General features: G+C 53.7%; 1 protein-coding gene across 2 annotated transcripts in view; it reads left to right on the top strand.

Annotated features, from left to right (window-relative positions):
- The window catches only part of ANXA6 (annexin A6), a 40666-nt gene that overhangs the window by 18799 nt on the left and 8042 nt on the right, over positions 1-13825 (top strand). For both annotated transcript variants that reach the window (XM_054037953.1, XM_054037954.1), the window contains exons 11-20: positions 879-937; positions 1509-1631; positions 2341-2399; positions 4917-4995; positions 6051-6132; positions 7919-8013; positions 8793-8906; positions 10136-10226; positions 11171-11250; positions 12422-12475. In XM_054037953.1, coding sequence (XP_053893928.1) covers positions 879-937; positions 1509-1631; positions 2341-2399; positions 4917-4995; positions 6051-6132; positions 7919-8013; positions 8793-8906; positions 10136-10226; positions 11171-11250; positions 12422-12475 — 836 coding nt within the window. The remainder of the gene's footprint in view (positions 1-878; positions 938-1508; positions 1632-2340; positions 2400-4916; positions 4996-6050; positions 6133-7918; positions 8014-8792; positions 8907-10135; positions 10227-11170; positions 11251-12421; positions 12476-13825) is intronic.

Raw genomic sequence — 13825 nt, forward strand, 5'->3', positions numbered from 1 at the left:
TAAGGAAGGAGGAAGAGCTGGGAGGATCCCATGTCTACAGGAGTTACCTGTAATCTGCAACAGGAAAATAGAGCGCCAAGATTTGACCCACCATTAAAAAGACCTTTTCCGGCTATTACATCACAGCAGCATCTGCGATGCTCATTTCTCTCTAACTAGATTAGCCAACAGCTGCGACATCTGAGGCATCACAATACAGTAACTCATCCTGGCTCTTTAGTGATGACCACTGTCCTGTAGGTGGGTTACAATACACCTTAGAGAGAGACCACTGTCCTGCAGGTGGGTTACAATACACCTTAGAGGGAGACCACTGTCCTGGGGGTGGGTTACAATACACCTTAGAGGGAGACCACTGTCCTGCGGGGGGTTACAATACACCTTAGAGGGAGACCACTGTCCTGCGGGTGGGTTACAATACACCTTAGAGGGAGACCACTGTCCTGCGGGGGGTTACAATACACCTTAGAGGGAGATCACTGTTCTGCGGGGGGTTACAATACACCTTAGAGGGAGACCACTGTCCTGCAGGTGGGTTACAATACACCTTAGAGGGAGACCACTGTCCTGCGGGGGGTTACAATACATCTTAGAGGGAGCCTCGGGAATTATACTGGGACAGGAGGAAAACAGACACGGTACAGGGGAAACAGGGGGTGGGTTAGGGAGCAGCATCTAATGTGGTGTTGGAGGTGTGGGGAAGAGACCGAGAGCCTGGAAGATTTGAAGGAGTCAGCCGTGCCCTGAGCTGGAGTGCTGTGGTTAGAAGGGCTAAGGAAACCACTCTGCTCTGCTGGCCAATGGGGAGCCCTGTCTGTCGGGGTCACTGGACTCTTGTGACTCTTCTTGTTTTTTCACCTTCATTGTTTCTCCTGCAGTGAAGTGCATCCGGAGCACCCCAGAGTATTTTGCTGAAAGGCTCTACAAGGCCATGAAGGTGAGTGGTGCAGGACGTTCTCAGGAGCCCAGGCTCTGCAGGTGCTGTGTCAGGGAAACCCCACTAGCGAGGCATGAACCCCGTTTCCTTTAGTCCGTGAGAGACACGGGGCTCTCTCTCCTCTGGGCGCAGGCCTGGCAGGGTTCTAATACCCGGGCGTGGGCAGGGAGAGTTCAGCAGAGCGTGGGACAGAGGGGTGGGAACAGTCTGGGCAGATTCATTCTGGCCATGGAAATCCAAGCCCAGGCTAACGTAATGACACTGTTGCTCTCCTCTGAAACTGCGCTCTAGGAGAAGATTGCAGAGCTCCAGGAGAATTAACCTTCCAGGGGCTTGGGGACAAGCAGTGTGAATGAGCAGAGATTCTGCCAAAGGGCCACGGGGACATTGACTAGCTGGCATTAGGCTGGTTTCGCGAGTTACTGGGAGCCCAGCTGGGTGACCAGTGCAGAGAGAACCGCCCGTCCAGGGTTTCGCCTCTTTCTGAGCTGGCGAATTGTCTGCAGACAAGTTGTGACTTTCTGGCATGATTGTGTGGCTAAGCCGTGGCCTGTGGGGCCATCCGTTCCAGGGGCTGGGGACCAAGGACAACACGCTGATCCGCGTCATGGTCTCCCGCAGCGAGATCGACATGCTGGATATCCGGGAAGTGTTCAGGACCAAGTATGAGAAGTCCCTGCACAGCATGATTAAGGTAAAAGGAGGGCACTGCCAGGAGAATACCCAGTAATTCAGCTTTGATCCCAACCACATACGTAAGGGAGACACGTGGGGCCAGGGAATCCCATCATCTCCCCATCTTTTGACAGTGTGAGGAGGGGCGGCAGGGAGCTGGGCTTGGAAAACCAACAGGAGAACATTGGGGAGTTGTTGGGGTTGATTTTGGCTTTGTGAAAAGCTCTCGTCAGCCTCTTCTCTGATGCACAGAACCCCTTAATCCCCACTCGCTGCTGAGGCAGCTTTAGGGAGAGACTCTCCGATGCTCCCTGGAATCGTCCCTCAGGCATTTCTGGAAGGCTCTGACTAGATTTTTTTTCCCCTCCTGGTCTGGACACCCCCAGAACTGCAGTGAGTTCTGGGGTTCCACCGCCCCCAGCTGGCTAAAGCTCCTTCTAATATGTTACCAAACTGATTTGTTCCTGAATCCACAGTGTGGTGGATGGTGGCACCCCAAGCGGCCCTCCTCTGCCTTGTGCCTTGGCTTCCTTTGGAGAATGCAGCCAGGAAATCCCCTCCCACTCATGAGCTACTTTGTGAGACCCAGCGTCACGCCCCTCTCCGCCCAGGGGAAGCACATGACCTGCTCAAGCTAGACAACCCCGGCTGGGGCCTGGCTCCGCGATGTGGCTAGAGGTCTGCCCTGTGCACGCATGTGGTTTTAGCCTCTGCCTCTTCCTTTGCAGGACGACACGTCCGGCGAGTACAAGAAGGCCCTGCTGAAGCTGTGTGGGGGAGATGATGAGTAAGCATTCCTGCCACGCCCGCTGCCTACCTTGTACTGTCCCGCCAGCGTCCCCCGGGGTCTATGGGGAGGCCAGACTCTAGGCTCTCCAGCCTCCTTGACTGGAGCTCCGTCTGGGGCCCTGTTGGAGGGTTTCCACTGCAGTCCAGGGAAAGGCACGGAGCGCTGGTCTGGTGCCAAAGTGGAGCATCCACATCATGGGCATGATCCTCTGTCCCTGACGTCAATAGGAGCAGGTCCCGTAGTCCACATAGTCAGCACAACCAGAGGGGTTATAGTCCTGTCCCAGTCCCCTCAGTCCCCCTCTGCGCCCCCAATTGTTGCCTCTAGAGGCCCCTGTCAGACGTTGGCTTTGGGGGAAGCCCCACCTGAGCTGAAGCGTTTGTAGCTGCCCGGTCCGTGGGCTTGAGGGAGCTGCTGAAGGGGTGCCGTGGTATCCCGTATCTCCAGCTTGCACTGGGACGGGACCCCCTCCACATCTGCAGCTGAGTCACTCTCCCGCTGGTGACGTGCCAGCGCGAAACAGCCTCCTTTCATAGGAACTGCCCCTGAACGCAGCTGTAAAAACCCAACCCAGCTCCCCCCACCCTGCAGGGACAGGGCCATTGTCCAAACACATGTGAGCCCCAGCCTTGTTCACAGTCCTGCGGTCCCCCCAGTGGCACCCGATCGCTGCCAGCTGGGGGAAGGCAGGGACGCGAACGGGGGAGCACAGCAGATGCAGGATATGGACTAGAGTGGGTCCCATGCTGTAAGCAATGGTGGGGGGAATGCTTTGTCCTTGTCCCCCCAGTGCTGGGCGCAAGGAGCAGAGAAACCTCCCTGCCCTGTTCCCGGCCCACCGATCGCTCAGGTTATGGAGCCAACGCCTCGTCACCTACCAGTGTCCCAGAGCGCAGGGAAGCAGCTGAACCGGCGATGCAGTGCACCCCGAGTCATGGCAATGCTAGCGTGAAAAACACCTCTGCCCCCAAGGCTCAACTCAGCCGCCCCATCCGGTCGCTTTATCCTGACAATGCACAAAAGCCCCACTATTGTCTCAGCAGCTCTGGGTCATGCTAAGATTCAGGCTGTGGGGAAAGGGCTGCAGATTTGGGTTGGGATGCTGGCTGATCTGTCCTGAGGGGCATTTAGGGACTGGGTTAGAGTGGCGGCTGATTTGCCCCCAGGGGCATTAGGAACTGAATTGCAGTGTCAGCTGATTTGGCTTGGGGGCAGTAGAGATCGGGTGATGGTGTGGGCTGGTCTGGCGTGGGGACATTAGAGATCGGGTGATGGTGTGGGCTGGTCTGGCCTGGGGGCATTAGAGATCGGGTGATGGTGTGGGCTGGTTTGGCGTGGGGGCATTAGAGATCGGGTGATGGTATTGGCTGGTTTGGCTTGGGGGCATTAGAGATCGGGTGATGGTATTGGCTGGTTTGGCTTGGGGGCATTAGAGATCGGGTGATGGTGTGGGCTGGTTTGGCTTGGGGGCATTAGAGATCGGGTGATGGTGTGGGCTGGTCTGGCGTGGGGGCATTAGAGATCGGGTGATGGTGTCGGTTGGTCTGGCGTGGGGGCATTAGAGATCGGGTGATGGTGTGGGCTGGTCTGGCGTGGGGGCATTAGAGATCGGGTGATGGTGTGGGCTGGTCTGGCGTGGGGGCATTAGAGATCGGGTGATGGTGTGGGCTGATTTGGCTTGGGGGCATTAGAGATCGGGTGATGGTGTGGGCTGGTTTGGCGTGGGGGCATTAGAGATCGGGTGATGGTGTGGGCTGGTTTGGCGTGGGGGCATTAGAGATCGGGTGATGGTGTGGGCTGGTTTGGTGTGGGGGCATTAGAGATCGGGTGATGGTGTGGGCTGGTCTGGCGTGGGGGCATTAGAGATCGGGTGATGGTGTGGGCTGGTCTGGCGTGGGGGCATTAGAGATCGGGTGATGGTGTGGGCTGGTCTGGCGTGGGGGCATTAGAGATCGGGTGATGGTGTGGGCTGGTTTGGCGTGGGGGCATTAGAGATCGGGTGATGGTGTGGGCTGGTCTGGCTTGGGGGCATTAGAGATCGGGTGATGGTGTGGGCTGGTCTGGCCTGGGGGCATTAGAGATCGGGTGATGGTGTGGGCTGGTTTGGCGTGGGGGCATTAGCGATCGGGTGATGGTGTGGGCTGGTCTGGCCTGGGGGCATTAGAGATCGGGTGATGGTGTGGGCTGGTTTGGCTTGGGGGCAGTAGTGATCGGGTGATGGTGTGGGCTGGTTTGGCTTGGGGGCAGTAGTGATTGGGTGATGGTGTGGGCTGGTTTGGCTTGGGGGCATTAGAGATCGGGTGATGGTGTGGGCTGGTTTGGCTTGGGGGCATTAGAGATCGGGTGATGGTGTGGGCTGTTCTGGCCTGGGGGCATTAGAGATCGGGTGATGGTGTGGGCTGGTCTGGCGTGGGGTCACTCAGCGGTTGGGTTATGGTGCTGGCTGATCTGTCCTGTGTTGGTGAGTTCCCCAGTTGCTCACTGTCCTTGACGTCCTATCCCCTCCCATTTCAGCGCCGCAGGTGAGTTCTTCCCTGAAGCTGCGCAGGTGGCCTATCGGATGTGGGAGCTTAGTGCAGTGGCTAAAGTAGAGGTCAGAACCCACTCCAATCCCTCCTCCTCTGCTCCCTGCTAGCTTGTAAATCACAGCTTCCTCCCTCTGCGCGCTGGCACCTTCTAACTGGCTGCTGCCCTGGCCAATCAGACGTCTGTACCGTGCATATTAACACGAGGTTTCCCTTGAGGTTCTGATTTCCAGTGATGAGTTAACCCCGGAAGTGCTGGATGCTCCCCCCCACGCGGCAGCAGCACGTGTATCTGCTAACACATGTTGCTAACACTGAAATGCAAGCCTGGTGGATCCTGCTGGGTGCTGGTGCTGTCCAGTGCCATGTCAGCACCGTACACGGCGTGCAATCTGGAGCTTGGCTTCAGTGCCTCACGGAGGTCTCCTGCACATTAATGGTGTTGCACTGATGAGACATCCCAGGGCTCGGGGGGGGAGGGGGGAAGGTGATGGGGATGGACACCCTGGGGAATGGCAGCGCGGCAGATCTTCTAGGAACCTTTTGCAGATCTTGTGTGTGTGACCAGGGGGCTCAGTCCCCAGCAGCGAGGCTGTTCAAGGAGCCCCCTGGGAATGTTGCCTGGCAGAGTATTAGATGAGGGGTTGGGTTGGGTGGCAAAGACCTTCCCAGCCCAGTCAGCCTGTGGAGGGGCACGGACGGCTCCGTTCCTGTTGGTGGGAGCTGCATGAGGACACCCGAGGGTAGAATTTGGCCTAATGCGGGAGGGGAAAGACTTTCATCCCCTATGTGCTGCTGATTCCCGGTTCTCAGCTCTGTCCCTTTGCCTGGCGTGTGAGGTGGTGAAGCCCAGTCTGGCTCTCGTGCAGCATGAGGCGAGGATGGTATTTATACAAGCAACAGCGCCTCCTCTTCAGGGCTTCTTGGCTATTTCCTTCCCGGGGTGGGCAGTATCTGGACACTGCTGGCGCGGCATCCACCCCCTCCCCCCACCTGCTTTCTAATCCCACTAGCCGCTTTGCCTCTGGCTTGCTGGTTAACACGCCTTCTCCCTCTGTTTCTTCTCCTCTCCTGGCCCAGTGGGCTTCTGGATTTAATCTAAAACCTCTTAACCTTTCTGCAGCTGAGAGGAACCGTGCGCCCGGCTGCAGACTTTAATGCTGATGGTGACGCAAAGGTGCTGAGGAAGGCAATGAAGGGACTTGGTAAGTAGGACACTGTGGGCCCTGGTGGAAGGTGGGCGGCCCTATCTCCTCTGTCTTCTGGGGAAATGTTCCACTCCCTAGTGGATTCTAGAGCAGAAAACCCATGAAGGTCTGAGACTATCTGCATAAAGATCTAGAACCATAATTCTGCAGATGGACTGGAATAAAGAACTGTCAGCATTGGCTCAGGCAGCTGGAGTTGGAGCTGCGTAGAGTGCAAAGCTTGTAGTGAAGGATTTACTCAGAGAGTTTGGCCCATTTTCCATATCACTGATTGTCCTTCAACAGACAGACTTTGTTTTGCCTGTTTTCTGCATACATATTTCAGCCTAAAAGGCATCTGCAAACTCTTCACACCAGTGAGTATGTCTTCAAGTGTTAGAGATTTGCACGGGTGTGACTGGTCACAAAAGTCATGTGATTTTTTTTCTGTTCCCCCATTGGATGGTCTAACTTTTAGACGCTACTTCCACCCAATATGAATTTTATTTAGTTAGGGAACAAACTTTGATTCCTGAGTAGACGATTCTGGGCCATGGGCCACAAATCCCCTTCTCATGAACACTTGGTTTCCTGCCCTTTGCTTGTGCACATCTTAGGAAACAGGAAGAGAGGAGCACCTGGGTGACTGAGATGTTTGTGGATAGTTGCTCTCAATTCACTCAGCTCTGGTCTACAAGTAGGAAGGGAGGGGCTGTTTGGGATGGCCCAGGAGGGATATCAGAGGATATGATTAAATGTGATCAAAGGGAAATTTAGACTAAATATCAGGACACTTCCTGCCAGTGGGATCTCCCAGAGTGTCTCTCTCTCTCTGGACAGCTAAAGCCCATCTCTTAGATCATTGAAAATTAGACTGGAGAACATACAGTAGGGAACAGCCCTTCGCTGGCAGGCTGATAAACTAATCAGACCCTTTGGTGTCTACATTGAGGAAAGTGTCTGGGGTACCTGACTCTGGCTCTCAGGGCTAGCAGTGTAGACACCTGGGCTCTGGCTGGAGCCTGGCCTCTGAAACCCAGCAAGGGGGGGAGGGTCTCACAGCCCAGGCCTGTACGTCTACTTTCCTATTTGTAGCCCCACAAGCCTGAGTCATGGTGCCATGGCTGACACACTGTGGGTCAGGAGGAAGCAGGGTTAATGTCAACCGAACAGTTAGCTGTAGCCTCACCTTTCTCCTGGTAGGGGAGATTCCCAGAATCGTAGCTACCCGAGCTAGAAAAGACCCATTAGACTTTCAGTGGGATTTAGGCACCTAAGTCACTTTTGAAAATGGGACTTGCTCCTCACTGATTTCTAGACACTTGACAATTCTCCCCCGAGTGTCCGATTGTTTTGCTGGAGGAAGTTGCTGTTGCCAACTATACTCAGCTCTCTGGTCAGGTTCTCCCCATGACTGGCAGACGCTGCACAAGCCTAGCCCTGGGGAGTGCTGCCAATTTGGGGTGATCGTGTGATACCACTGCCTTGGAGGTGCTGTGCTGACTGACTCTGAATACCAGGCCTGTTGTTAGAAACGGCCTTAGGGTGGGGAAGGCTTCTGCCCCAAGCCCCTCACAATCCTGCTGAGAAGGGTCTAGATAGTGGAGCTCCCAGTGCCCTAGACACCCATCTTTCCGCCTCACAGGCCTTATGGCAGCAAACATGTCTCAGGAGCTTGGACTTTGTTGAGTGGCCCTGTCTAGAGCCTGGACTGGCTCAGTCTGTGCCTACCTGTCCTTCAGGCCCATCCCCGCAGTGCGAAGTCCCCTGGTCTTCACGTGGGCTGGTTTCTGTGTCACTGCAGGCACTGACGAAGGCGCCATCATTGATGTGGTCACACAGAGGAGCAACGCTCAGAGACAGGAGATCTTGAGAACCTACAAGTCTCACTTTGGCAGGGTAATGACGCAGGCTCCTTTCCCCTGATGCTTCCTGCCACCTTCCTGTCCTTTCTGCTCTTTCCCTTCCGTCTGGTTGCTCATTTTCACCTTCTCTTTCCCCACTACTGTCTCCTCTGTCTCCCCCAGGCCAGAGGAAGCTGTGAGAGGGGAAAGACTCACAGACAGAGTTCAGCATCTTTCGTATTTATCCCTTTCCTGTGAGAGAAATCCCAGTCAGGAAGGAGTCTGGTCTTTAGTGGAAAGTTCTTCTGTCCGTTCTCGCCCACATAACCCTGTCAATAAGGGCCATGTTTTCAAAATGGCCCCAGTTTTTGGATGCCTCAAGTTTTGAGTGTCCAACTTTAGACAACTTGGGGTCTGATCTTCCAAGAGCTGAGCTCCTGCCTGTGAAATGGGGTCTCCTGTGAGGCATCCCAGAACAGAGGCACTCATAATGAGAGGAGACGCTTGAGAATTTGGGCCCATTTCCATGTCTCCATAGTACCTGCACTTCACACTCATTGATGGATTTTCTCCTCATGTCACCCAAAGTGCAGAAGTATTTAGCCCCTTTTTACAGATGGGGCACTGAGGCACAGGGTAGCCTAAGTATTTGCCCATGGTATTTCTTCTTTACTCCCCTCTCTGATTCCTGCGTTCTGCACCTTTCCCCTTGCTAGCCAGCAGGGAGCACTGAAGATTAGGGGGTAACCATGACTCCCTCCATCACTAGCTGCTCCGAGCTGTGATTGGTGAGGAAGACAGAGTTAAACATGATGACATCCATCCCTTTTGCAGGATCTGATGGCCGATCTGAAATCAGAGCTGTCGGGAAGCTTGGCCAAGCTGATCCTTGGACTGATGATGACACCGGCACAGTTTGATGCCAAGCAGCTGAAGAAAGCCATGGAGGTAAATTGTTCAGTCGAAAAATTCTCCACAGCTGTGTCTGAGAGTTAGCCATGGTGCTCCCGCTGCACTCTAGCCAGGCTTCCAGGGCTGCGTGGCCCAATGCACGGGAGCAATGCCATAGAGGGTGGCATCTTTCATCCAGTTGGCGATTTCCGTTTGCTTCTCCTGTTGCCACAAACTAACAGGGAGAGAGGCAGGGGATGGGCCCAGACCCAAAGCAGAAATAATCAGAATACCTAGCTCTCATACAGCTCTTATAGTAGATCTTAAAGCACTTTACAAAGGAAGTCAGTATGATGACAGGTGGGGAAAATGAGTCACAGGGAGGTGAAGTGACTTGCCATAGGTCATTCAGCAGGCCAGGGGCAGAGCTGGGAATAGGACACAGGTTCACTGAGGACCCGTGCAATGCTCTACCCGCGAGGCCATGCCAGCAGGAGTTTGGGATAGGAGCTATAATGGGAAGGAAAGCAAAATGTGACAACCTGGGACAGCACCATTTGTCAGCAAAGAGAGAGAGCAGCAGCCCTGGGGCAGATGCAGAGACTTGATGTGCATCCCACGTGTCCTAATCGTCCCCACCCCAACAAGAAAACATGATGAGGATAAAGAAATACTTTGCTGTGATTCCTACCCTCTCCGGAGCCTGCTGCAGCTCTTAGCATTTAGAACAGCAGAACTTCCCTTTAAAAACCCAATGGGCACCTGCAGGATTTTCAGGGCCAAAGGGATTTTTCTTGCCTCCTTGAATCCAGAGAGCTCTTCGAGGGGCGGGTGGATCACTGAATGCCTAACTGCAATAAGCGAATCCCCTGATAACTATGCGGGAGAGGAGCCAAGCCAGCAATCCAAGGAGAATAGCTTCTGTTTGCTGTGCTGTGAATTAGTCATGGCTTGAGGTCCACAAACACAGCGTTAGGTGTCACTGCCTTGGGGGATTCTCCAGTCTCCACAAATACAGAGTAAATAAACAGGAATGAGGACATAGCCACGAGGTATTTACCCTGGAGTTACCCTGTGCTTAGGGATTTTGTCTGTGAAACAAAGCGTTGCTGTGATTAAAGAGATCTTCCTTATTGTGTGATTGGGATGATGTGGAAATGCCCAGCCAGGAGGGTTTTCATCCTAACTTCACCAGCAACATCCCTCCGGAAGGCACTTCCCATCCCGCAGTGTGCCGTGCGTTGCTAACGTAGGGATGTGCTGTTCTCTTCCCTTTGTGCTTCCAGGGGGCTGGCACCGATGAGAACATTCTCATTGAAATTTTGGCCACTCGGAACAATCGGGAGATCCAGGCGATTAATGAGGCGTATAAAGTAGGTAAGGAAGCCAGAGGAGAGATCTTAGAGAAATGCCGGGGGGAATCTGCCTGGGGAGAAGAGGGCTACATTTCAGCATTACTGAAAGTGAGGGACTCAAGACCAATGCTGACCAAGCTCCCCCCAATACAACTCTGCCAGAGTAAGTGGTCTATGTACCGTTGCTGCTCCAGGCTTGGGTTCCTCACACAGCTCTATGAAGGCACCTGAAACCTTCTAGGTATGGCCAGCATCTCCCAAATGGCTCTTGCCTCCATTCAGGAGCAATAGAAACAGATGAGGTGCTTGGCACAAGTCCTAGATTTCCTGCATGTCCATCCTCAGCAAACAGGATCCCTGCCCGCCTACCCAGGCTCTTGTCTTAGTGCCCATCACCATCGCTTCTCCCTGAGCTCCTGTCCTTAGAAAACGGGAGAGTCCAGGAGCCCATTCCAAGCCCTTCCCCTTCTCTCCCAAACACCCGCTGCCCTGGACCAGACAGCTCCATGCGTGGTAACTAGCTGTACATGCCCATCCTGGAGCCTCGCCATGACCCAGTTGCATGACTCATGTCCTACCCTTGCCCTCTCCTCTGTCCACTCTTCCTCCATCTGGCCCTTTCGTTATGGAATCTGTGGAACAGAGGGCTTGTCCTTTACCACGTGGGATCAGGTGAAGGCTTTTCAGCCGGCCTCCAATTCCAAGCACCCATTGTTCCATGCCCAAAACTGTGCCTGTAAAAGCTGTTGTGCGTCCATTTTATGTGTGCAAATAAGGCAGCTGGATACACAGGCCATAGGGGCAAAGGACCGCTCTCACCTGCCCCGTTCCATCCCCGGGGCCCGTGTGGCAAGCATGATTAGCTGCCTGAGCAACACCGGATGCGTGAGCGGAAGGCGGGGGCTGACTCTTTGAGGTGGGATGCATATTTATATTGTGTTCGGTTTTGCATTCCTTTCTCCTCAGCCTATCACAAATCTCTGGAGGATGCGCTGAGCTCTGATACATCAGGACACTTCAAGAGGATTCTTGTCTCCCTGGCTCTGGTAGGGTCACTTTTTCTCCAGTGTGCTTTGCTTGTGGGACTCTGGTTTTCCAATCTAACCTCTCGCAAAACTCCAGTTTCCTCATAGCCCCCCTTCTCCCCGACAGTTGACAGGGATGTGGTTGTGTTTCTTCAGGTAGAATCTAAGACAGCTTGCAGAACTCAGGAATACACCTGGTGTTTGCCCATTGGTTGGCTGTACCCACTCAAATCTTTCACTTCTAGCTCCTGTGGCCTATAGGAAAGCAACATGCCAAATGGCCATCCAGTCAGACTGCAGGCTGTTGAAAAGGTCACACTCTAGGGCACATTTTTTAAAGGGGGAAACGGAGCTATAAACCCAGACAAAAATGTCTCGAGAGTCCCTGGGCCAGATCCTCAGCTGGTGTCAATCGGTGTAGCTCTACTAAAGCCAACCTCCTGCTCTGAGGCCCATGATGCTGTGGTGATTGACCCCGGCTGCGGATCTGGCCCCATCTCCTCTCTATTTCTCAGAAGGTAACTGAGGGCTGGACAGGAAATGCTCAGGGCTCTCAGGCAGCCTGTCCTTAACGAACAGGACTTGGTGATGCTGTATCCCAGCTGGTCAAGGAGTGTTGGAGGAAACGTACTCGGTGCGCACCTGCTGGGGTGGGACTGGAGATCTCACCGTGGATGGTCCTGGAGTCTTTGTGCCCCAGTTAAACTCCTGATAAATAAATATACTGTCACTGCAGAGAACAGGGAAGATCCAGGGAGCCAGGTGGCTTAAAGGGACATTGCCACACAGATAGTACTGTGGACTCCAGTCCTCTAATTTTATACGGAACAGGCAGCAGAAGCGCTGGCTTCCCATCCCCATCCGTGTGTGTCAGGTGTCTTCTGGAGAGACCCCTGGCAGGGGTGAAAAGGGAGTGCAGGCTCCAGGGAGCCCATTAGTGCTAAATGCATGGCCTTTGGGATGTAGACCTGTGTCCATTAGGAACCAGGCAGAGGTCACCAAACAGTTGTCAGCCAGCCAAGGCTTTTGCCACCAACCATGTGACCTGGCTGTGAAAGACTCTCTCTGCCACAGCTAGTAGTCTCAGCCGTCCAATATCGTTTGGGTGTGCAGCAGGGACAAGGACCCTTCCTGCTCTGAGTGGACATTTCTTCCAAGATCCTTTCTCCATGACTGTCATGTTTAAACACAGGGCAACCGTGACGAAGGAGGAGAAGACCTCACACGAGCTCATGAAGATGCCAAGGTGAGAACTGCACCTGCAGGTGTGCACACATACACACATGCTCACAGACTTGGGAGTCGGTGTTATTTATCAGCTTCTCCTTTGCTCCTTGGATCTGAGAATGCCGAGACCGCCTACCCTCTCCATTTCTGGTGGGTTCCCTGGACCCAGCACTGAGGCGCAGGGGCCCTTCAAAGAGTTTGCGCTGCTTAGTAGCTCTTCTTTTCCCAACCTAAAGGAAAAATCTCAATGAAATTTTCCATGAGAATAGTCTAGCTGGGGTTTGCAGAAATCACACCATACTGCTAGGAGAACTGGGAGGAGTTAGGGGGGTGGTGCTTCCTTTTAGAATTTAAATGAATCATTTTATTAGCTAAAAAGATGTAGAATTAGTGAGCGGGTTGGTGTCCGAGGCCCTGAATGAAGTGCTGTAACATGTGCCAGTCTGCCCAGAGGTCACTTTGGCATTGTATCGGATGGAATTTTCAGACCATTCCTTTCTGGGTTCCACGGCGGTTTCACGCTGGTTAGTGCGATCGTTGACTCTTTTCCTGTTTGTCTCCTGTCTTCGCTTTGCTCCTTCCGCCTGCCTTGAACGACACCAGCCGCTGCACTTGGAAAGTCAACAAAGCCAAAATGTTCAAACTGGGAGCCTAACATCCGGCACCTAAACAAGGAGCCTGGTCTTCTGAGGTGCTCCAATGGGAGCTGTGAGGGCTCAGCGCCTCTGCAAATCAAGCCATGGCTTCAGGTGTCCAATGTCAGGACCCCGTGTTTGGAAAGTCTGGTCTTCATGACTCAGATGTTCCCATGCATAAACCTACATGAAAAATGCCTAGTGAAGCGGAACCGTTTCTGGGACAAAACTATGTGTGGGTAAAACTGCCATCCTTGATTTCTGCAAGCCCTAGTTCTAATATCCTGGAGCCATTGCTGTTGTATGTAAACATACAGGGCAGCTACAAACCATGACAGAAGACAAGGTCCTTCTCCCGAGAAGCTCCCAGTCTGGCCCCCTGGATTGTAAATTTTCTTATCAAAGGAAACACCTCCCCCAACCCCACCACCACCCACCATTTAGTTGTTCAGAAGCTAGTTTGCAAAATAGCCACCATTTTTGTGGGCCACACACAAAAAAAGTCAGATCCCCTTGCTCGCACCACCGCTGCAGTTAGCTTAGGAAGGCTGTCCCGTGGGAAGAAGCTTAGCGCTTTCGCTTCACACAGGCTGGCGCCAGTAGCTGCTGTGGTTTTGATCCGCGGGAGTTACCGATCCCTTGCGTTTTGCTGGCAGTGACTCCGAATCTCAGAGTGGAAGGCAGCTAAAACAGCTGAGCTGCACCTGGTTCCTAATCTGAATCAACCAGGAACT

Source organism: Malaclemys terrapin, chromosome 8, assembly GCF_027887155.1.
Source record: "Malaclemys terrapin pileata isolate rMalTer1 chromosome 8, rMalTer1.hap1, whole genome shotgun sequence".
Lineage (NCBI taxonomy): Eukaryota > Metazoa > Chordata > Testudines > Emydidae > Malaclemys > Malaclemys terrapin.